Below are 25,316 nucleotides of genomic sequence, written 5' to 3' on the forward strand. Positions count from 1 at the left end.
AAGAGCACCACCATTTCCGCCATTACTTTGGTGAAAATCCTCGGGGCCGTGGAAAGACCAAACGGCAACGTCTGAAACTGGTAATGACAATCCTGAACAGCGAACCTCAGGTACGCCTGATGAGGAGGATATATGGGGACATGCAGGTAAGCATCCTTTATGTCGACTGACACCATATAATCCCCCCCTTCCAGACTGGAGATCACTGCTCGGAGAGATTCCAAATTTGAATATTTTTAAAAACAGATTGAGGGATTTTAAGTTCAGAATCGGTCTGACCGAACCATCCGGCTTCGGGACCACGAACAGGCTCGAATAAAACCCTTCCCCCCGTTGTGACGGGGGTACCACGACAATGACTTGCTGCTGACACAGCTTGTGTATTGCAGCACACACTACCTCCCTTTCCGGAAGAGAAGCGGTTAAGGCCAATTTGAAAAATCGGTGTGGGGGCACGTCTTGAAACTCCAGTTTGTATCCTTGGGTCACAATTTCCAGCACCCAAGGATCTAGGCCCGAGTGAACCCAGACCTGACTGAAGAACTGAAGACGCGCCCCCACCGGTGCGGACTCCCGCATGGGAGCCCCAGCATCATGCGGTGGATTTAGCAGAAGCCGGGGAGGACTTCTGCTCCTAGGAGCTAGCCACAGCCGGCGACCTTTTTCCGTCCTTTCTTGAATTTATTAGACCGAAAGGACTGCATCTGATAGTGAGGCATTTTCTTCTGCTGTGTAGGGACAAAAGGCAGAAATGAAGACTTACCCGCGGTAGCTGTAGAAACCAGGTCCGCGAGACCTTCTCCAAACAAAACTCTACCTTTACAGGGAAGAGCCTCCATAGCCTTTTTAGAATCAGCATCACCATTCCATTGATGAGTCCACAACGCCCTCCTAGCCGAGATTGCCATGGCATTGGCCCTTGATCCCAAGAGGCCAATATCTCTCGCAGCCTCCCTTAGACTGCAGCGTCCTTGATATGACCCAGCATCAAAAGCACGCTATCCCTATCCAGGGAGTCTATGTCAGATGACAAGTTATCTGCCCATTTTTCAATCGCGCTACTCACCCATGCCGGCCTAAGCAGCGTACCCGTAGTGACATAAATAGATTTCAAAGTAGTTTCCGGTTTACGATCTGCGGGATCTTTAAGGGCTGCCGTGTCAGGGGACGGTAGCGCCACCTTCTTGGACAATCGCGCCAGAGCTTTGTCCACCGTGGGAGATGACTCCCACCTTAACCTATCATTAGAGGGAAACGGGTATGCCATAGAAATTCTCCTGGGAATCAGGCAGTTTTTGTCAAGAGCTTCCCAAGCCTTTTCAAAAACAGCGTTAAGTTCATGAGAGGGAGGAAACGTTACCTCAGGTTTCTTTCCTTTAAACATACAGACCCTCGTCTCAGGGACAGCGGGGTCCTCAGTGATATGTAACACATCCTTTATAGCCACAATCATGTACTGAATGCTCTTAGCCAGTTTGGGATTCAACTTGGCATCATTATAGTCGACAATAGAGTCCGAATCCATGTCGGTATCTGTATCTGCTATCTGGGTAAACGTACGCTTCTGTGACCCTGAAGTCTGAGTTTGTGACAAAACATCTCCCATGGATTGTCTCCATGCTTGGTTCTGAGACTCAGATTTGTCTAATCTCTTATGCAACAAAGCCACACTTGCATTTAAAACATTCCACATATGCACCCAATCAGCAGTCAGCGGTGCCGACGGAGTCACTCCCACAGTCTGTTCTGCCCCCGCACCAGCCTCCTCCTGGGAAGAGCATCCAGCCCCAACATGTCGACACACGTGTACCGACACGCACAATCACACTGAGCTAAAGGAGATAGACCCACAGTAAGGCCCTTCAGAGAGACAGAAAGGGAGTTTGCCAGCTCACACCCAGTGCCACGCCCGGTCTGAAAGAATTTACAAACCCCAGACCTAGCAGCGCTTTTATATGTAAATCAATACAACACCAAATATGCTGTGCCCCCCCTGCTTTTGCACCCTGTTACTTGATACAGAAGTGAAGGGCCAGGACCAGCGTCTCTGCAGCTTGCTGTGGAGAGAAAATGGCGCAGATTAGAGCTGGAGGACGAAGCCCCGCCCCCTACATGGCGCGCTTCTGTCCCGCGTTTATTTATACTGGCGGGGGGCTGTATACAGTGCCTATGCACTATATACTGTCATGCCAGTGCCCAAAAATGAGGTTTAATTGCTGCCCAGGGCGCTCCCCCTGCACCCATATAGTGTTGTTGGTGTGTGGGAGCAGTGGCACGCAGCGCGACCGCTGCACGGTACCTCCGAAGATCAGAAGTCTTCTGCCGCCTCTGAAGTCTTCTTGCTTCTGCTACTCACCCGGCGCGGCTCCGGGAACGAGCAGCTAGACGCTCCAAGTGATCGGACCCTCTGGAGCTTATGGTGTCCAGTAGCCTAAGAAGCAGAGTCTTTAAACTCACAGAAGTAGGTCTGCTTCTCTCCCCTTAGTCCCACGATGCAGGGAGCTTGTTGCCAGCAGTGGTCCCTGAAAATAATAAACCTAACAAAAGTCTTTTCTAGAGAAACTCTGTAGAGCTCCCCTAGTGTGTGTCCAGTCTCTCTGGGCACAGAATCTAACTGAGGTCTGGAGGAGGGGCATAGAGGGAGGAGCCAGTCACACCCATTTAAAGTCTTAAAGTGCCCCTCTCTCCTGCGGATCCCGTCTATACCCCATGGTCCTTTTGGAGTCCCAAGCATCCTCTAGGACGAATGAGAAACAGAGAGTCAGTTTTTCTTTGATGAGCTGTCCTCTGCACATCGAAGGCCTTTGAAGCAATTGAGGAGTCAGTAGCCACTGGCACCACAATAGGCTGGTTGATATGAAAAGCCGATACAACCTTAGGCAGGAACTGCGGACGAGTCCTAAGTTCCGCCCTGTCTTCATGAAAGATCAGATAAGGGCTTTTACAAGATAAAGCCCCCAATTCCGACACACGTCGAGCAGAAGCTAAGGCCAACAAAGTGACCGCCTTCCACGTGAGAAACTTGATGTCAGCCTCCAGTAGAGGCTCAAACCAAGCTGATCGTAGGAACTGCAACACCACATCTAGATCCCAGGGCGCCGTTGGCGTCACAAAAGGAGGTTGGATGTGCAGAACCCTTTCAAAAAGGTCTGAACCTCAGGAAGGACAGCCAATTGCTTTTGAAAGAAGATGGACAAGGCAGAGATTTGGACCTTCATGGAGCCAAATCTCAGGCCTATATCCACTCCTGCTTGCAGGAAAAGGAGAAAACGTCCAAGTTGAAAATCCACCGCAGGAAATTTTCTGGATTCACACCAGGAAACATTTTTTCAAAATACGGTGGTAATGTTTAGACGTTACCCCCTTCCTAGCCTGAATCAGGATAGGAATAAACTCGCTCAGGATACCTTTCCAAGCTAAGATCTGGCGTTCAACCGCCAAGCCGTCAAAAGTAGCCAAGGTAAGTCTTGACAGGCAAACGGCCCCTGCAGCAGCAGATCCTCCCGAAGAGGTAAGGGCCTTGGATCTTCCAGAAAAAGATCCAGCAGATCCGCATACCAAGCCCTTCGCGGCCAGTCCGGAGCAATGAGGATTGCCAGAACCCTTGTTCTTCTTACCAGCTGAAGAACCCTTGGGATCAGAGGAAGTGGAGGGAACACATACACTGACGGGAACACCCACGGTGCTACCAGTGCGTCCACCGCCACTGCCTGAGGGTCTCTTGACCTGGAACAGTACCTCCCCAGCTTCTTGTTGAGGCGGGAGGCCATCATGTCTATGTGAGGAACCCCCCACCAAGCGGTTACTTCCTTGGACACCTCCGGATGGAGGCCCCACTCCCCTGGATGGAGATAGTGTCTGCTGAGGAAGTCTGCTTCCCAGTTGTCTACTCCCGGAATGAAGATTGCTGACATCGCTACAGCGTGCCTTTCTGCCCAGAGAAGGATTTTTGACACCTCTGACACTGCAGCCCTGCTCTTCGTTCCGCCTTGTCGGTTTATGTAGGCCACTGTGGTCACGTTGTCCGAATATACCTGAACAGCCCGATCCTGTAGCAGATGTGCTGCTTGCAGGAGGGAGTTGTACAAGGCCCTTAGCTCCAGGATGTTTATCGGAAGAAGGGACTCTTGAAACGACCACTTTCCTTGAAAAGTTTCCCCCAGAGCGACTGCTCCCCAACCTCTTAGACTTGCATCTGTGGTTAAGAGGATCCAGTTCTGAATTCCGAACCTTCGGCGTTCCAGAAGGTGTGGAAGTTGCAGCCACCAGAGGAGTGAAATCCTGGCTTTCGGAGACAGACGTATCCTCTTGTGCATGTGTAGGTTAGAGCCCGACCACTGGTCCAAAAGGTCCAGTTGAAATGGACGAGCGTGAAACCTGCCGTACTGCAGAGCCTCGTAGGCGGCAACCATCTTCCCCAGAAGGCGGATGCATTGATGAACAGACACCCGGGTAGGCTTTAAGACCTCCCGGACCATTGTTTGAATCACCAATAGATAAAATATGCTCAATACAGTCCAGCTTATGTAATAGTCTCATATACCTTTGAGAAAGCTGCCAGTTGGTTGCAGCGAAACGCGTCAGGTGCTACCAGGGACCCCTGCCAGGAAGTGACTCTAAGGAGGACCGAACCATTCCCCGAAGTTTCGTCCAGACGTCCTGCTTTATTCTCAGACTACATATGGCAATTATCGCATAAAGGACAGCATACACCGTAATGCATGAGGAGCTCTCCACTACAGATTCCGGAGCACATTACCCTCTAACGGTAACTAGTCCATCCATTGGACCCTGCCTAAAATTCTGAGACTATTACATAAGCTGGACTGTATTGATATAGGGGAAATACATCAGGAACGGTCACTGCATATATCTCCACGAAGTCCTAATATAACACCTGGCGAATTGGGTAGTCCTTTAAGATGTTATTTTTACATTTTAATAATTGTATTATTTAACACTTGATACATGTGCATATTTTATCTATTATCTTAATATATATCTATTGTGCAATTTTAGGAATAAATTTGTTTTATTGAAAATAACATCAGTGTTGTGATCATCAAAACCCAGCGCAGTCACAAAATCCCCTTCTTTTTGCTGTGTAACATAACGGGAGTGACTCTCCCCCCCTTCTTGTGACTGCAGCTCGACGAAGCATCTCACACCTAAAGCGCCCAAGTACCTTCGGGTATATTTCTTCTTTGAATCACCAATGCCTTATCCACCGGGAGAAACACCCTCTGTACCTCTGTGTCGAGGATCATTCCCAGGAAAGACAGCCTCCGCGTCGGCTACAGATGAGACTTTGGAAGGTTCAGGATCCAACTGTGCTTCCTGAGCAGCTGTGTCGTGAGCGTGATGAATCGCAATAACCTCTCCCTGGACGACGCCTTGATCAGGAGATCGTCCAGATAAGGAATTATGTTCACCCCTTGCTTGCAGAGAAGAACCATCATCACCGCCATCACCTTGGTGAAAATCCTTGGTGCTGTGGAGAGGCCAAACGGCAGCGCCTGGAACTGATAGTGGTCGTCCAACAGCGCAAACCTGAGGTATGCCTGATGCGGTGACCAAATGGGGATGTGGAGGTAAGCATCCTTGATGTCCAGAGACACCAGGAACTCCCCCTCCGTTAGCCCTGAGATGACAGCTCTCAGAGATTCCATCTTGAATTTGAACTCCCTGAGATAAGGGTTCAAAGACTTTAAGTTCAGAATAGGCCGTACCGAACCATACGGTTTCGGTACCACGAAAAAGTTTGAATAATAACCCTTGTTCCACTGCTGAGGCGGAGCCGGAACGACGACTTCCGACACCACCAATTTTCTGATGGCCTCCAGAAGAATCGCTTTGTCCGCCAGCAGAGCTGGTAAGCCTGACTTGAAGAAACGGTGAGGCGGGGGATCTTGAAACTCCAGTCTGTACCCCCTGGACACCATATCCAGGACCCAGGGGTCCAGACCAGACGACACCCAGACGTGGCTAAACTGTCGGAGTCTCGCCCCCACCTGACCGTCCTCCAGGCCCAGCCGTACACCGTCATGCGGAGGGCTTAGTGGCATCAGAAGCGGGCTTCTGGGACTGGGAACCTGCAGGAGCAGGTTTCTTTCCTTTTGCACGACCACCTCTGAAGAAGGTGTTCGAAGGCTTGTTTTTTCTTTGCCTCGCGGGCCGAAAGGACTGACGCTGCTGGTGTAAAACGCTTGTTCATAGCCGGTGCAGCTGAGGGGAGAAAAGTAGACTTACCCGCGGTAGCCGTGGCAATCCACCCATCCAGCGCCTCCCCAAAGAGAGCCTGACCCGTGTAGGGTAGGCCCTCCACGCTCTTCCTGGATTCCGCATCCGCAGACCATTGGCGCAGCCAGAGACCCCTGCGAGCCGAGACGGACATGGAGGAGATCCCCGCAACCATGGAGCCCAGGTCCTTCATGGAATCCACTAGGAACCCTGCAGAATCCTGAATATGGAGTAAAAACTTATCATCCAGCGTAGCCGATTCTTCCTGCATAGTAATAGACCACCTGGCAATAGCTTTTGCAATCCAAGCACAGGCTATAGTAGGCCTTAATATAGCCCCAGAAGCCGTGTACATGGATTTTAACGTAGCATCCACCTTGCGATCCACCGGGTCTTTCAACGCGGTAGATCCTGGTACCGGCAGCACCACCTGTTTGGACAGCATAGATACAGAGGCATCGACCAACGGCGGGGACTCCCATTTTTTCCTATCTTCCTCTGGGAAGGGAAAAGCAACCAAAACCCTCAGGGATCTGACATTTCTTTTCCGGAGTTTCCCAGGCTTTTTCAAAGATAGCGTTTAATTCTTTGGATGATGGGAAGGTGAGGGGGGCTTCTTGTTTTCTGTAAAGAAGGCCTCCTCCACTTGTTCCGGAGCTGTGTCCGAAATGTGCAAAACATCTCTAACAGCTGCTATCATCAACTGTACCCCCTTGGCAAGTGATGCCGTTCCCCTCGACACATCCCCGTCACCGTCTGCAGTGTCAGAGTCGGTGTCTGTGTCATCCTGCAACATTGCAAGTGCACATTTCTGAGAATTAATCACAGGGGACCCCGAGGAGGCAGTATCAGACTAAACAACCATAGAGGACTGGAGGACCTGAGTGGCGTGCTCAGTCCTAGCAACTCTATGAGAAATCTGGGAAATAGTCCCCCTCAGAGAGACTAACCATTCTGGCTCTCTAGCAGGGATCTGCGCTAAAACTGTGCAATCCTGATTACATGGAATGGAGTCCTCTTGTGAGGATAAATCCTCTGCAGAATATGATACATTGTCCCTAGACATGTTACCACACACACCCCACAAACACACAGGGTATTATGAAGGGACACAGAGATTGGAGCCAACCCACACACAGCGCTATTAAAGGTATAGGGAGTCCCTAACCAGCGCTGACTGTGTCCCTTAATAGGTGACACAGTCTGTATACAGCTTCCCCCCCTTTCTACAACCCCCTTGGTACTGTACAGATAGCTGGAGATTGCTCTGGAGGGACCTGGATCCACTTGGCAGTGAGAGCAGGCAGGAAAAATGGGGCTGAACGCTGCTGGGTCCACTCTGAGGAGAAGCTCCGCCCCCTTCAATGGCGCCGGCTTCCCGCTCTGTAAAGAGATTATACTGGCCTGGAGGAACAGTGGCTGACCTGGATCCGCAGACCCCGTCAGGAGATGACCAGTGTGGGGTCTGGAGCAGGCCCAGGATGCTCCCCCCAGCGCTGCACCAAGGTACACTGAGCTGCCCAGGAGCGCGGTCAAAGCCGCGCTCCCGCCCTAGTAGCCGCCCTCTTCACACTGTCCCCCCGCTTTCAAGGGGGGATAGTGACTAACTAGCCATGTTCAGCATCTGGGGGGGGGGGGAGTGGCGGCCGGCTGCTGGGGCGAGCGTTCCCCTGTGGCAGGGCGCAATCGGACCCCCCGGAGCCAACATCCAGTATACGCTTTTGTGGGTATGTAGGTGGGTCTTTTGATGAAGTAGTGGAGGTCAAATATTGCAAACCCTCCACAGTTTTCCTCAAAAACTGCGCCTCTTTCTCATTATGTGACATCCCGCTAGAAATCTGGGATATCATTCCCCTAAAAGAATCCACCCATGCAGGTTCGGAATTCGGAAGGCTGAGAAAGCATATTGCAGTCTTGAGTACATGGAATAGACTCCTCAGGAGAAGATAAACATTCCGCAGCACAGGCCACAGAGTCCTTGGACATGTTAATGTGGTATATACAGACTTACATACACAAACTGGAAAATGTCAGATACAGTTTCCCCCAGAGTACCTTCAGAGTCACAGAGTATAAGGAGCCAGCCACACAGCACCCCTGTAGGAGTTATTATAAAAGCCTGGCGCCGACTAACTATACTTAATAGGGTAGTTAGTCCTAATATAACACTCCCCCCCCCCCCCCCCCCCATAACACCCTGGTACCGCAGAGTACTTGTGGAGTTATGTGGAGGGCAGCGCTCCCAGTCAGCGTCTCTGTTGATCTGCAGGGAGAAAATGGCGCTGGTGAGTGCTGGATCCGCTCTGAGAGGAAGCCCCGCCCCCTTGAATGGCGTGCGGCTTCCTGCACTAATTGATTATACAGGCCTGAAGTGTTTGTAATGTTAACAGCGGGATGAGCCCCTGTTAACAAGCGCGACCAGTGTAGGGTATTGTGCTGGCCCAGGGCACCCCTCAAGCGCCGACATGATGCATGTTGCTGGACCTCCGGGAGCGCAGCCCCTCAGAGCTGCGCTCCCACCCTTGTGCCGCGATTCCCGCCGGCGACCCGCTAACCGGTACGCCGGCATGTACTCACCATTCTTCTTTCTCTGGCTCTGTTGGGGGTGGCGGCCGTGCTGTGGGAGTGAGCGGTCGCCTCGTGGGCTTGTGATCAACACCGTCAGGAGCTCAGTGTCCTGTCAGCGGAGTAGAGAACCATTAACTCTTCTGGAAGTTGGTTCCCACTCGCCCCCCCACAAGTCCCACAAAGCAGGGAGGCTGTTGCCAGCAGCCTTCCTGTACCTAACTCTAAAAATAATAAAACTAGAAAAACGCCTAAGAGCTCCCCTAGCTGTGACCGGCTCCACCGTGCACATTTTCTAAACTGAGTCTGGTAGGAGGGGCATAGAGGTAGGAGCCAGCCCACACTATTAAACTCTAAAAGTGCCAGTGGCTCCTAGTGGACTCGTCTACCCCATGGTACTAAATTGAACCCCAGCATCCTCTAGGACGTAAGAGAAACCTTGTTATCGAATATCTGTTGAAATAAAGCGGTAAGTGTTGGAATTTTAACAGTTTTTAAAATGTTGTAATAATTAGCATTTAAACCATCCGGGACTGGCGCTTTGTTCGATTTAAGGGATTCAATGGCTGTGAGAATTTCCTGCTCCGTAATTGTGCTATTGAGACATCCCCTTTGTTCTATTGTTAGCTTGGGTAACCCTACACCTTCTAAGAAATTAACAGTATCCCATTGGTTTGGGTCACTGGATTTATATAAATCAGTAAAGTATGACTCTAGTAGATTTAAAATGTCAGGGTGGGAAATAAGGGTCGACCCAGAAATGCGGTCCTGTAATTTGGTAATGTAACATTTTTTCTTTTGTTGTTTAGCCATAAAGGCCAGAAGTCGTCCTGATCTTCCATCACAGCGATAGTATTGATTTTTCATATATTCAGTCCTGAGTTTTGCCTCTTACAAAAGTAAGGCTTCCAGTAAACCCTTCTCCTGAAGATATGTGGTTTTGTTTTCCTCGGTTGCAGAATTTAAATACTGTTGGTGGCAATGACTTAATCTACTGGTTAAAGAGTGCAACCGTTCCTTTCTATCTTTATTATGCTTGGCCACATACAATATGATGTGTCCTCGCATGACTGCTTTCAAAGTTTCCCAAAATAGGACTATATTTTCCCAATGTTGTATGTTGTCATCTATGTATGCCTGCCAAAGAGCTTTAAGATACTTTTGGAAATCCTCATTTTGTGTTTGGTACATTGGAAATCGCCACAACTTAGAGGTTCGTAGGGGGGTTTCTTCTCTCAATATCACACACTACAGGGGCATGGTCTGAGATTATAATGTTGTCTATGAAGGTGTGGGTAACTCGTGTGAAGAAGGATTCTTCCAATAGAATGTAGTCTAGTCTCGTAAAGGTATCATGTTCTCGCGAGTGGTAAGTATATTCCCTGCTGGAACCATTTTGAAGCCTCCACACATCAAGCAAAGAATGTTGAGAGCATAAAAAGTATATGCCTTCTCTATTATTTGGGGAGGGATTCTCTGGAGATTTAGAATGATCTAAACGAGCATCATGTAATGAGTTCATGACACCTCCAATAATGAAGTTAGGTGTTGTATGCTGCATTAACAAATTATAAATAGACTGATAGAATGTGAAGTTAGGGGAATTGGGTGCATAAAAGGCTGAGCAATGTAAATTGTTCAGCGTGTATTGTCACATTTAGCATGAGGTAACTACCTTCCGAATCAGCCACAGTTTTGGTTATTTCATAATCAAGGTTCCTATTAAATAAGATCGCCATTCCCCGTTTTTTCTTACAGTAAGAGGCTGAAATACATTCACCCAAGGGCTTTTAAAGTGGAATTTGAGTTTTTCAGCCATATCTGGGTGAGAGCGTTTTAAATGAGTAAGGACTTGTCCGCTTTTGACAACTGAATTTAGGCCAGTTACATTCCATGATAAGAACCTAAAGGAATTTGAGATGACCTGCGGAATCTTTAAATTATGTGCCTGTGGTTGTTTCTTCCTATACCACTCCTAGATGGAACAATGTGTAATATAAATTGAAAACATGAAACACCTACTCTGTCCCAACTAGCAGAGCATGTGAGAGTCATCACATAAGGTCGAGACCAATACTTGAACATGCATGGCTTGAGGAAAAAGGGGAAGCATTGAAGAGCGAGGAAAAAAGAGAAGTTCAACCAAATCAACAACAGTAACCATATTACATTTGCGTTTGTTGCGTCACCCATCACAGTAGGGTGAGTCAATCATAAACCCCACAAATAACAAATCATAAATGTGGCATCACTAACATTGGTAACTTTTAACATTATGAACCAATATCCATTTGGGGACGGATTGTTGGCTGGGGTGAGTTGAGTGACTTTGAAGTAAATTCTGGCATGGATAGGGTCATCAAACATGTGTGTTTCGCAATCGGCAGTTACCATAAGTTTGGCCGGGTACAAGAGAGCAAATTTAATGTTGTTTTCAAAAAGGTGCTTACATATAGGGGTAAATTCTCTATGCTTCTGAGTGACAGAATTTGAGAAATCTTGAAAAATCAGGACTTGAAAATCACGTACCTGGAGGGTATGGCGTTTGCGATAAGCAATTAAAACATTTCCTTTGTCCCTATAGTTCAAAAATGTAACTTTGACCGGACGTGGTCTTGCATTTCGAGTCTCTCTGTTAGAACCTATGCGGTGGGCCCTTTCAATCATGACTGCGCCTGACGAGGTGGGAACATTTAATATAGATATGAAGTCGGTGCTAAGGAGATCCATCAGATCTGTTCCTTTCACAGATTCGGGGATGCCAATGAACCTCAGATTATATGCAAGGTTCTATTTTCTAAATGTTCTAATTTAGATTCTAATTTGATGTTAAGTTGGGCTTGTGCCTCGGCAAACTGTTTGAGCTCTGAAATGGCAACCTCGTTATTACTGGTGCGTTGTTCCACCTCAACCAGACGTTTAGTGTTTGCCTCTAGGTGGGTTAGGATGGTATTAATAGAGGCCTGGACAGTATCTAGTTTTTGTTCTATTTGTGAGGTATGTGTTGGGTTCAGCAATCTGGAGGGGGGTTTCTGGAGGAGTGATGGAAGGGGAGGAAGCTCCGGCGTTCCGGTTAGTGGAGCTCAGGGTCTAGGTGTTCTTAGCGTTATTTTTATTTTTCATGGTTGACGTTTGGGATCTGTCTAAATATTTTTCCAAGCTATGAGCAACTAGTGTAGGCCAGAAATTGAGTACGCCCCTAGAGAAGGTTAAAAAAATATCACATAGTATTATGTTCAGGTTAGTGACCCATTAAAATATTAAATCACATTTGTTATGGTAAAATATATATCAGACACCTTGCAAAATTCCGTGTCACACTAGGACATATATAGTCCACTGATCCCTAGCTGATCGTATTGTTTGTAAATGAAATGACAATAACTCTGTAATTGTGGTTTGATACCACTAGATGGCAACGTCTGTCTTTAAGTATATGGCTGACAAGCAAAGAACTGTCAAACAGTTAACCAAAAAAAAAAAAAAAATTGCAGTGAACAATATATGACAGAGTACCAAAATTAAAAGGTCACTTAAATACGGTATTCCTTCAAACACTAGAATCAGTCAATAATTAAGTTTCACTTGCATGAAAAAAAAAGGGGGCTGGGGTATCTTTGATAAGGTCTGTAATATACCTTTACGTTATGAAAAATACTGAATAGCAGAAGGGTATATCTAGACAAATGAGTCCCAGCAGTACTAATGATGTCAGTCACTAACTATTTGGAAGACAATACTGTTTACACAATATATTAGTGACATAAAATTTAGATGTATGATACACTCCCGTTTCTGAGCTAGTCTGAAGAAACAGTAGACATGTGGAACATTTAATTGCGGACTGACACCACTACGTGGAAGCATTTGCCTGTAAATATATCTCTGACCAAGAAGTGTCAAACAACTGTGAGGCAAAGAAATTCAGCAAGAATCATGTTAAACACTAGAGAAATTAAACCAAAACATTAATAAGGTATAATCCTTTGTGGACAATAGTACAGTAACCAAGCAAACATTAGGTGGTTTAAGTACAGTATCTCTTCCAGCGCTTCTCTATGGAAGAGTGCTATACACGGGTGTAAAGTTCAATGTTGAGGTTTTACTGGTAATTAGAGATGGTAGGGCAGATGAAGTCCTGGGAGTTAAAGTGTAGGTAGAAAGAGGGAGAAAGGAGGAAGAACATGAGGTGGGAAGGGATGGCTTGTTAGTAAAAGGAGTAACAGATAGGGTTACAAGGGGGAGATTCCGCTCAGATGGCGTAGATCAGTCGTTTAGCAAGAAGGTCAGCGGGAAAGCTACGGTCAGGCAGCAGGCACGTATCTCAGGGGCACCAGACACTTCAAGTGATCACCCCACTGTATCCTGATGTCTCCAAGGTTCGGAAGAATTGCACCGCCGGTCAGGGAGGAGCAAATGGATTCCCTGGACCAGTGCCCTCAGCGGCGGGGATGCTGCCACCAGGTCTCAGTGATGATGCCGCTCCCGGCTTCCCCCGCTCAGCACTCAGGGGTCTATTCATGAAGCAGTGAAAAGTGTGGAGAAGTGAGCCAGTGGAGAAGTTGCCCATGGCGACCAATCAGCTGCTCTGTATCATTTTCTAGTATGCAAATTATAAATGTTACTTCAATGCTAATTGGTCGCCATGGGCAACTTCTACGCGCTCTCACTTCTCCACTCTTTTCACTGCTTCATGAATAGACCCCTTAGTCATTGGAGGAGTAACTGGCGGCAGCGTTCAGGGTTCAGTGCGCCAGACCTCTCCGCAGCAGGCACTCCGGTGGAAGAGCGCACCGCAGGGGGATGAGTCCAACACTCGGACCACATGCTCAAGGTCTCCCCCACCCAACGTCACAGTCAGCAGCCCAATCCACTTTGCATCCGATCGGCCAGGTGATGGAGTAATCAGTGTGGCACTGAGCTGCAGGAACCAACGCGTACACCGGGGGCCACAGAGGTAAGAGAAATAATGGCCAAAGGAGTAAAGGCAGGTTGCCTAAGTCAGTTTCGGCCGCAGTGTTTTCATTAATCTCCCGTCAGTCAGGCACCGAGGATGAAGCAGGAGTTAATAGATGTAGGACCCACATCAAGCGCCCAGGGTAGGCAGGAGTTATTGACGGGACGGGTCTCGGACAGTTATCTAATCCGAGAGGCCCACGTCATGCGGCCTAAACTAATAGGGCCAGACTCCGGTGGGTATGGTGATCCATCCAGCACAATATATGTAGCCTCCAGTAGCTCTCACCCTAGGCTATCATTAGAGGACGGTAAGAAGTGTTGATATGCAGTATAGCCGTGGATGATGAAAGATTGTGCAAGGCTGAGAAGGCGAGCTCAGTAAAAGGCGGCCATCGCGATGCTCCGCTCACCAGAAGTCAGTTTAACTAATTTTTTATGTGTACCAGCAATGTGTAAGCATCTCCAGGATGTATGCAGGGAGCCATAGGATCCTTCCACAATAATGTCCGCGCACACATGCATGAATGAACTAAAGCAGAAAGTAATGTGACCGCATCCACTTTTACACATCGCATGGATAGACTCCACCTGTTCATGCGTGTGTTTCTTAATACATTCCGGCAGTACATACAGATGTGTCCATTCACATCTATCCTCCCTGCACATTAAACAGCCCTTCTAGTCATGCCATGCCGTGGAGTGACTTGGAAATGTTGAGCATCTTTCCATATGACTTTTTCCATTAAAATGTGTCTTTTTTGCAAAATGATGTGAATGGTATGCCCGAGCAGCTTTTGCTGTGTAAAATGATATGCAGCATTCCTATATACAGTGCGTGACCACAGCAGTGTCTGCATACAAATCTATGCTACAGTGTAATGTAGCATGTCGTAAGCAGATACAGGCGAAAAGAATATGCATTTTCAGCAAAATAAAAAGACGCCCGGTGCTAACAGAGTTGCACAGATCAAGACCTGTCAGCTCACTCATGCCAGGTATCTCTTGCTGTGTGGCTTATTGAGGCAAGATGTATGTTACACATCTGTAATTTTATACTGCTGCAACACATCTTTTATATTGCTGCAATAAGAAATTATAATTATTGGGTCTAAACCCCAAAAATAAATAGGCCTTTTAGTGACCCCAAGAGCCTGGATAAGCAGAAAACTGCTGGATCCAGCTTCTTGATGGCACAGTAGTCCTGCCACACAAGGTGATATGCCTTAGCAGAAAATGTTTTTCTGGCACAAAGCACGGTACACACAACATCGTCGAAAAAACCCGTCTCATTAGTCACCCCCATAAAAGCCAGGCGAGAGAGATTTGGATAAAGCCAGCCTGAGAGGAAGACGTCAAAGGAAAACCACGGACATCCATCAGAGATCCGCATACCATGCACTGCATGGCTAGTCTAGAGCCACCAGGATGGCTGACCCTCCCTTTCACTTCAGCTTGTGTCAGTATAGCCACCGGAAGAAAGAGGTAAATTAAAGGAAACAACCATGGAACAGACACTGTTGCCCACCAGCTAGGCTCCCGGATACCTTGTCCTGGAACAGTACCAGGCCAACTTGTGATTGTGTCAGTAGGTCATAGGAAAGCTCCGGCGGTTCACCAACAGTTCAAACACTGCGAGGTGGAGGGACCACACCCCTGCTTGAATGTTTTGGTGGCTAAGGTAGCCAGCCTCCTAGGTGGACTGTAGATTGCCCAGAGTTCCAGAAAGTTGACGAAAAGTAGGGACTCCTGGTCTGTCAATCGACCCTGGAACATTGAATTGAGAGCACTCACTCCCCACTGCCTCAGGCTCGCATCCTGAATCAGTAAAGGGCACTCCCTGTTTAAGTGAGAGGTCTGTAGCTACCAAAGCAGGGAGTCACGCACTTCCTGGGACGAAAGGTGTTGGGATGGATTTGGAAGTGAGACTTGTTCCATGGTGGAAAATAATGTGCCGAGTACACTCATGTATCTTTGTGGGAGATCTAATCTAATCTGCCCAGAACCCGGATGCATTTTTAGAAGAGATCTTATCTTTGTATGCAAGGATACAATCTTGGCCTGTGGGAGTAAAATTCACTGGCACCGACAATCCAACAGAGCCCCAAATTGAGCATCTGTTGAGATGGAGGTAAATCTGGACTGGCTGTGTGACATAACATAGTAACATTGTTGGTGAGGTTGAAAAAAAAAGACCAGTAGTCCATTGAGTTCAACCTGAATTATATTATATTCCCTATTCTACTCTGGTTAAAGGCAATATCCTCGGATATCTTTTTCCATTAGAAATGTATGTAACCCATTTTTAAAAGCATTGACTGAGTCCGCCATTACAACCTTCTCTGGCAGTGAAATCCATATTCGTATTGCCCTTACAGTGAAGAATCCCTTCCTGCGCAGCACTGACTGAGTACAATATCTCTTCTCCTCAAGCTTTAGTGGGTATTTGCGCATTTTGTGTAGAAGTCTCTTAATAAATAAAACACCTGATAGCTCTGCATATTGCATATTGTAAATATATATATATATATATATATATATATATATATATATATATATATATATATATATATAGTCTAGGGGAAGAAGTCCTGGCTTTTGGTGCAAAGAATGGGAGGAAGGCCGATTTGGAGGCAACCACAGGTGCAGTGATTTTGTCTACTTCAGGTCTAAAAAGTACCTTGCCATTAAATGGAAAGGATACCAGGGACGTCTTGGATTCAGTGTCCACCTAACAAGAACAAATACAGAGAGCTCACCTGGCAGCCACAGGGGAGGCCAAAACTTTGGCAGATAGAATGCATCAATCAATGGCGGACTACCTTAAATAAGATGCCGCTTCCCTGATATTGTCAATCACTGACAAGAATTCCAAGCGGTGCAATGCCTGTCCTAATACCTTCATCTATGGAATCCACCCACAGTTCTAAGGCAGCTGGGAGACGGACGTAGATGGCAGAGTCGTATGGAATGCAACCTTGTCAATAAAAGCCCAGTGGCTGGGGACATATCCTATGCGCCCAAGCCAATTAAGTGTTAAAAAAATAGGATTTTAATTACCTGCCGGTAAATCCTTTTCTCGTGTTCCGTAGGGGATGCTGGGGTCCATTTTAGTACCATGGGGTATAGACGGTTCCGCAGGAGCCTTCGGCACTTTAAGACTTTTCAACAGTGTGAACTGGCACCTCCCTCTATGCCCCTCCTCCAGACCTCAGTATAGGAACTGTGCCCGAGGAGACAGACATTCTCGAGAGAGGAATTACTATTAAACTTGTGGCGAGATTCACACCAGCTCACACCATTCATAAATAACATGTCGGCTAACATGGCCTTTAACATAAGTCATGACAACCAGCATGTATAACACAACAGCAACAGCTGTTAACATCTGAACACATGAAAAAATGTGCAAAAAGATAAACGTAATCAGCAGAAAAAATGAGCACTGGGCGGGCACCCAGCATCCTCTACGGACTACGAGAAAAGGAATTACCGGCAGGTAATTAAAATCCTATTTTCTCTTACGTCCTAGAGGATGCTGGGGTCCATTTTAGTACCATGGGGATATACCAAAGCTCCCAGTACGGGCGGGAAAGTGCTAATGTTCCTGCAGAACTGACTGACCAAATCTCAGGTCGTCAGCAGCCAAGGTGTCAAACTTATAAAACTTAGCAAACGTGTTTGCACCTGACCAAGTAACAGCTCGGCAGATTTGTAAAGCCGAGACACCCAGGGCAGTCGCCCAGGACGAACCCACTTTCCTTGTACAGTTGGCTTTTACCGAAGTCGGTAACGGCAATCCTGCCTTAGAATGAGCGTGCTGAATGGTACCCCTGATCCAGCGCGCAATAGTCTGCTTAGAAGCAGGACCCCCAATCTTGTTGGGGTCATAAAGGACAAACAAAGATTCTGTTTTCCTTATTCTAGCCGTTCTTGCGACATAAATCCTCAATGCCCTGACGACATCCAAGGATTTTGAGACGGCTGAGGTGTCAGAAGCCACTGGCACCACCACTGGTTGGTTAATATGAAAAGAAGACATAACCTTCGGAAGAAAATGCTGATGTGTTCTCAGTTCAGCCCTATCTTCATGAAATATTAAAAGAAGGACTCTTGTGTGAGAGAGTTCCTAACTCAGACACCCGTCTGCCTGAGGCCAAGGCCAACAGCATGACCACTTTCCAAGTGAGAAACTTCAACTCTACGTCTTGTAGAGTCTCAAACCAGTCCGATTTAAGGAACTGCAACACCACATTAAGATCCCATGGCGCCGCAGGAGGCACAAAGGGAGGTTGGATGCGCAGAACCCCCTTTACGAACGTCTGGACCTCAGGAAGAGAAGCCAATTGTTTTTGAAAGAAAACGGACAAGGCCGAAATCTGAACCTTGATAGATCGTAATCTCAATCCAGCATCCACACCCGCATGTAGAAATACGAGAAAACGTCCTAATTGAAACTCCACCGCAGGAGACTTCTTGGATTCACCCCAAGATACATATTTTCTCCAAATACGATGGTAATGTTTGGACGTTACCCCTTTCCTGGCCAGAATAAGTGTGGGAATGACTTAATTGGGTATACCCTTACGGACTAGGATCTGGCACTCAACAGCTATGCAGTCAAACGCAGCCGCGGTAAGTCCTGATAAACTAACGGCCCCTGCTGAAGCAGGTCCTCGCGAAGAGGAAGAGGCCGAGGATCTTCCAGTAATAACTCCTGAAGATCTGGATACCAGGCCCTCCTTGGCCAGTCTGGAGCAATGAGAATTGCTCGAACTCTTGTTCTTCTGATGATCTTGAGAACCTTTGGAACAAGTGGAAGTGGAGGGAACAGATACACCGACTGAAACACCCACTGGGTCACCAGTGCATCCACTGCTATTGCTTGTGGGTCTCTCGACCTGGAACAGTATGTCGGAAGCTTCTTGTTGAGACAAGATTCCATCATGTCCACTTGAGGGGTATCCGTTCACATGGTCGACCATGTTATGGTCGACAGTCATTAGGTCGACCACTATTGGTCGACATTGACATGGTCGACATGGACACATGGTCGACACATGAAAATGGTCGGCACATGGAAAGGTCGACATGAGTTTTTAAACTTTTTTTTCTTTTTGGGGAACTTTTCCATACTTTACGATCCACGTGGACTACGATTGGAACGGTAATCTGTGCCGAGCGAAGCAGTAGCGGAGCGAAGGCACCATGCCCGAAGCATGGCGAGCGAAGCGAGCCATGCGAGGGGACGCGGTGCACTAATTGGGGTTCCCAGTCACTTTACGCAAAAAACAACACCCAAAAAAGTTAAAAAACTCATGTCGACCTTTTCATGTGTCGACCATGTGTCTATGTCGACCATGTCAATGTCAACCAATAGTGGTCGACCTAATGACTGTCGACCATAACATGGTCAACCATTCATACCGGAACCCACTTTAGGAACGCCCCAACGACATGTTACCTCTGCAAAGACTTCTGGGTGGAGGCCCCATTCTTCTAGATGGAGATCATGTCAGCTGAGGAAGTCTGCTTCCCAGTTGTCCACTCCCAGAATAAAAATTGCCGACAGAGCTTTTGCATGTCTTTCTGCCCAGAGGAGTATCTTTGTCACCTCTGCCATTGCCGCCCTGCTTTTTTGTTCCGCCTTGACGGTTTATGTAAGCTACTGCCGTTACATTGTCTGACTGGATCTGTATGGGACGACCTTGAAGAAGGTGTGCCGCTTGATGAAGGCTGTTGTACACACAGCTCTCTGTCAGCGTCCGGAGTCTAACCGATACGCTGGTGACGCGGGGCTGGCTTCTCTTGCGGTGTGCGGGCAGCGGCGGAGGTGGGCTGCTGCGCCGGGTCCGTGGGCAGCAGTGGCGGCGGCGAGGGGGTCCGCTCGTGGCGACGGGACGCCGCTACAGCGGGTCGCTCTTGCTGAGCCGTTGCTAGGAGACCAGAGGCAGTGAGCAATGTGGCTTTGCAGAATGGTCTGCATTACTGGGCGCCGCCATGTTGGAGACCAAGTTTTAAGCATAGTTCCTGTTTCCTGTTTCTTCCAGCCAATCCAGGGGAAGCTCTCCCTATAAAAGGGGGCTGGTTTAGGACAGGGACGCCAGTGCTTCAAGTTACAACCCTGTTGTAGGTGCTTTAGCCAGTGCTCCCAGGAACCTTGTCGTATTCTGGTTACTCCTGCTCCTGTTTGGTCGGTTCCCTATTGCTGCTGCAGTCCTGCCGTTCCTAACCTGCTACTGCCTGTGGAAGCGCTCCTGGAAAACCCGGTCCAGTAAGACTCTTTTGGGCACAGTCTTCTGCCTAGTCTTTCTAGCCACACTCCACAGATCCACTTCACCAGCCACGTCTTTGTACCACCAACCACAACCTGCAGATTGTTATCTTCAGCCTCATCCTCCAAACCACAGTCCACAGTCCTGGTCTCCAGCCATCTCTTCAACTACCATCCACAGTTCCACAGTTCATCATCTACAGTCTCGTCTTTCATATCACAGTCCACAGTTGTTTACCTCCAGCCACGTCTTTTAACCACCATCCACAGTTCCGCAGTTCATTATTCACAACCTCGTCTTTCAAGCCACAACCTGCAGTTCCTTATCCGCAACTACGTTCTTGAACCATCGTGCTCCAGCCACAGTTCTCTACCTCAGCCCTGTACCTAATAAATACTATTTATTGACTTTCAACCCCGCCTACGTACTTCATTGCTTCGTGTCCCATGCGAAGGAACTATATCCAACCCCCTCATCTTGTTCACCCACAGCCATCTACCTCCTCGGGCAAGTCTCAGCTGCCGGATCCTCAAACTTTGCTAGACATGACACTCAACTCCAGAATGTTTATGTGATGGCAAGTTTCTTGACTTGACCATCTTCCTTGGAAACTTTCTCTTGGCGTGACTGCTCCCCATCCTCGGAGAATTGCATCCGTGGTCACCAGGATCTAGGCCTGAATCCAGAGAACCTGCGTCCCTCCAGGAGGTGAAAAATTTGTAGCCACCACAGGAGCAAAATTCTGGCTTTCGCTAACAAGATTATCCTTTGATGCATGTGGAGATGCAACCCTGACCACTTGTCCAGTAGGTCCCACTGGAAGACCCTAGCATGGAAACGGCCATATTGTAGCGCCTCGTAAGCCGCTACCATTTTCCCCAACAGGCGAATGAACTGATGAATTGATACTGTTCTTGGTCTCAAAAGTTGTTTGACCATGCTCTGGAACTCCTGAGCCTTTTCCACAGCTAGAAATATTCTCTGTACCTCGGTGTCCAGTATCAATCCCAAAAATTATAATCTCATTGTCGGTTGCAACTGGGATTTTGGAAAGTTGATGCTCCAACCGTGCTGTTGAAGCACCTTCAGAGATAATGCTATGTTCTGGAGTAACTGGTCCCTAGATCTCGCTTTTATGAGGAGATCGTCCAAGTATCGAATTATGTTGACTCCTTGTTTGCGAAGGAGAACCATCATCTCCGCCATCACCTTGGTGAATATTCTCGGAGCCGTGGAGAGCCCGAATGGTAATGTCTGGAATTGGTAGTGGCAATCCTGAACCGCAAACCTCAGGTATGCTTGATGTGGTGGGTAAATGGGGACATGCAAGTAAGCATCCTTGATGTCCACTGACACCAGAAATTCCTTTTTTTCCAAGCTGGAAATCACTGCTCTCAAGGATTCCATTTTGAATTTTAATCTATTCAAATAAAGATTCAGAGATTTTAGGTTTAAAATCGGTCTGACAGAGCCATCCGGCTTCGGTACCACAAACAGGCTTGAATAAAAGCCTTGGTTCCTTTGTTCGTCAGGAACCAAGGCAATTACTTTGTCTTGACACAATTTGTGTATTGCGTTCAGGACATTTGTGCTGTCTTGAGCAGAAACTGGCAAGGCTGATCTGAAAAATCGGCATGGGGGAAGGTCTTAAAATTCCAACTTGTAACCTTGGATATTATCTGTAAAATCCAAGGATGCAAGTCTGAGCGAAGCCAGACCTGGTTGAAAAATAGAACACGTGCCCCCACCCAATCGCTCTCCCGCAGAGGAGCTCCAGCGTCATGCTGTGGCTTTTGCAGAAGTAGTTGCTGACTTCTGCTCCTGGGAGCCTGAGTGTGTTGTAGGTTTTCTACCTCTCCCCTTTCCTGTGAAAAAAGGGGTAGTTTAACCTTTTTGTACTTGTGGGGCCGAAAGGACTGCATAGTATAAGAATGATATACTTTTTTAGCCGGTGCAGCTGCTGACGGCAGAAATGCTGACTTGCCAGATGTAGTTGATATCATGGCATCTAGTTTCCAAAGAGGGCCTCACCATTGTAGGGGAGCGCCCAATATTTCTTTTGGATTCAGCGTCAGCATTCCCTTGGCGGATCCAGAGCACCCTGCGGCTGAAATCGACATAGTAGGGGCCCTTGAGCCCAGTAAGCTTATGTCCTTCATAGCCTCAACCAAGTAACCTGCAGAATCTTTGATATGATCTAGAATTTGCAGCATATCATCTTTATCGACCATGTCAATATTAACAATTAAATTGTCTGCCCACTTTTCCACTGCGTTACCTACCTACCCTACTCTAATTTGCGGTCAGGAGGTTCTTTTAATGAAGCTGACCCTGGGCAGGTAAAATGATAAAGACTGAGGTGTCTATCATTGGGGGTGACTCCCACTTACGCCTATCCTCTTCAGGGAAAGGGTACGCTATCCTTAGACGGAGGAATAGTCACCAACTGTTCTTTTATTTAATTTAAAATAATCTTTTTCCTCAGGTGGAGGGGTTGTGTCAGGAAATTCCAACACCTCTTTTATAGTGACTATCATACATTGAATGCTCTTAGCCAGTTTGGGAACTACCCCCCTCAAATCTCCAGTGTCGACTTCTGTGTCATTGTCCCTTTGCATAATTTGGGTCAGAGACCTTTTCTGGGAACAGGAAGGGGTCCCGAGTGGGTGACGTGGAGGAATCAGCAAACAGAGCATCCTCCACAGACTGTCTTGCTTTGTCTGTTGTTCAGACTCAGAGAATTTACATATTACTCTGCAGCTTTTCACCGACACAGGCTCAGAACACTCTTGTGCCTCCAAAATGGCTTCCTCTGGGGAACTACTTTCTCTAGACATGATACACGTGTGTAGTCACACCACTCACACACACGGGCGCTAATGGGGACAGACCTACACTAATGTCTGTCAGAGGGACCCAGAGGGAATTGCCAGTCCACACCACGCGCCCTATATGTAGTACATACAATGAATATACATATATCAAAACAGCACTTTATATCCAGAGTGAAGCCCGCAGACTTCAATAAATGATGTGCTCCCCTCCCCTTCTATAACATCCTGGTACTTGTATCAGCAATGTGTGAGGAGAAGCAGCCTGTAGGATCAGCGCTCCGGCGTCTCTGTGAGGAGAAAATGGCGCCAAATGAGTGTTACAAGCAATTCTGAGGTGAAGCCCGCCTCCTGTAATGGCGCGGTTCAGCCACAGTAATACTTATACTGGCGGGGGTAGTGTAGATCAGCGGCTCACATGTATGTACACTTTGCCAGTGAGAGTAAGGATTTATCATGTCCCTCAGAGTGATTTATCATGTCCCTCAGAGTGCGCGCGCCCCCGCCCGCCCCCCCCCCCCCCCCACCACCACCACCACGCGCCCTGCACCCTGTGCTGAGAGACATGTTGCTGTGCAGCGTCCTGCGCTGCGCTGGTACCTTTATGCCGCCATGATGACCGGAGGGCCCCTCTCTGCAGGACTCCGGTTAATACTCGCCAGCCTTCTGGCTCTGTTAGGGGGTGGCGGCAGTGCTGTGGGAGTGAGCAGCAGCCAGGCAAGGGCTGTGTTCAGTACCCTTCAGGAGCTAATGGTGTCCTGTCAGCGGAAGCAGTGCCATTAAACTAACTGAGAAGTTGGTTCCTATTTCCCCCCCTAAGTCCCACGAAGCAGGGAAACTGTTGCCAGCAGCTTCCCTGTAAAATAAAAAACCTAACAAAGTCTTTTTTAGCCAAACTCAGTAGAGCTTCACTGATGTGCAGCCAGTCTCCCGGGCACATTTTCTGAACTGAGGTCTGGAGGAGGGGCATAGAGGTAGGAGCCAGTTCACACTGTTGAAAAGTCTTAAAGTGCCGAAGGCTCCTGCGGAACAGTCTATACCCCATGGTACTAAAATGGACCCCAGCATCCTCTAGGACGTAAGAGAAATACATGTTTAAACCAATTTCGTAGAGTAGCATGTAAAGTTATGTGAACCTCTAACACTCAAACTCCTCTATACCTAAGGTTCCAATATCCCCAAAAGAATCAAAGAGAAAAATATTTCAGCTATTCTTTTTTCAACATTTCAATCTGTGAAATATTTCACACATACACACTCACACATTAAACTGAATAGTTATTTGCAAACTTAAATGTGGACTTAAATTTACAAGCAGATTTACAAAAGAAAAAAACAGGTTTAAGCAACAGCTTTCCATCTTAAATGTACACTCACCTGTGCTTGAATGACACATGAGGAAACACCACACCAAAGAGAGCCACAGATGCATCAATGACAGAAACCCCAAGAGGAAGCGGACCTGGGACGGCCTCACCAGCTGGGATGCGCAGGTAAATGGATGATGGGTCATGTTCTAGAGCTCCACTCCCAGAAGCGCTGTTAGGTTGAAGCTGCACAAGATATTTTCAAGTAGAAACCATATTTAAAAACTTCACGAATAACATAAAAAAACTTCATGAATAACATAATATTTTCAGGCACAGTAAACTTTCTGAAATACCAAACAAAAAAAAACCCAGTTCATAAATAGAACTATTTAGAATAACCAGTGTTGCTGATCATCTGTTACATTGCTGGGACCTCTGAGAAACTTAACAGAAGCTTCAAAGATAATTTGCAAATACTAATTAAAATTAGCTAATTGTTAATTAAAATAATACGTTGTTTGATACATTGCCAAACGAAAGAGAATGGCTAATTACTTGCCTGGTCTTCAATGGATTTGTGGTCTGTCTCTTGCAGCCAGGATCCCAGCAGAACACTATCATCACAGTGACACAAGGAGCGCAGCAAAGACGTAGTAGTGTTGGAAGAGTTGTCGGTTAAGGTGAATTCTGCCACCAGCTCACGTAGAAGCACATTAAAGTTTCCTAGACAGTGATGTCAAAAAGGAAATTACAGGAATTGAAGTTTATACTGCTAGAGATGCACAGTAGATAAACCATATACAGATGTATCATTTATATCTTTGCTGCAGTCACACTAAACAGCCCTTGAAGTCGTGCCATGCCGTGGCGGGACTCGGTAGCGCAGTCTTATTTTGCATTTTTTTCCCGCGAAAATGTATCTATCTGCATACGAAACGCCACGTTACAGTGTTTTCCATGAAAACACTGAAGCATAGCATTTTGTATGCAAATACAGTCACACACAGAATATAGGTATGCTGCATCTCATTTTAATCAGCAGAAGCTGCTTGTGTGTCCAATTACATTACTTTGCATCTAAGACGCATGTTCTACAGATAAAACACTACCGAATCACACAGCACTCACACGTTATGTGT

The 25,316-nt window shown here is 47.3% G+C and overlaps 1 protein-coding gene across 2 annotated transcripts in view; it reads right to left on the reverse strand.

Annotated features, from left to right (window-relative positions):
* Positions 1–25,316, reverse strand: part of HEATR5B (HEAT repeat containing 5B) — a 199,365-nt gene that overhangs the window by 81,827 nt on the left and 92,222 nt on the right. For both annotated transcript variants that reach the window (XM_063917975.1, XM_063917976.1), the window contains exons 15-16: positions 24,737–24,900; positions 24,245–24,420 (exon numbers count right to left, since the gene is read on the reverse strand). In XM_063917975.1, coding sequence (XP_063774045.1) covers positions 24,245–24,420; positions 24,737–24,900 — 340 coding nt within the window. The remainder of the gene's footprint in view (positions 1–24,244; positions 24,421–24,736; positions 24,901–25,316) is intronic.

The sequence above is a fragment of the Pseudophryne corroboree genome, chromosome 4 (genome assembly GCF_028390025.1).
Source record: "Pseudophryne corroboree isolate aPseCor3 chromosome 4, aPseCor3.hap2, whole genome shotgun sequence".
Classification (NCBI taxonomy): Eukaryota; Metazoa; Chordata; class Amphibia; order Anura; family Myobatrachidae; genus Pseudophryne; species Pseudophryne corroboree.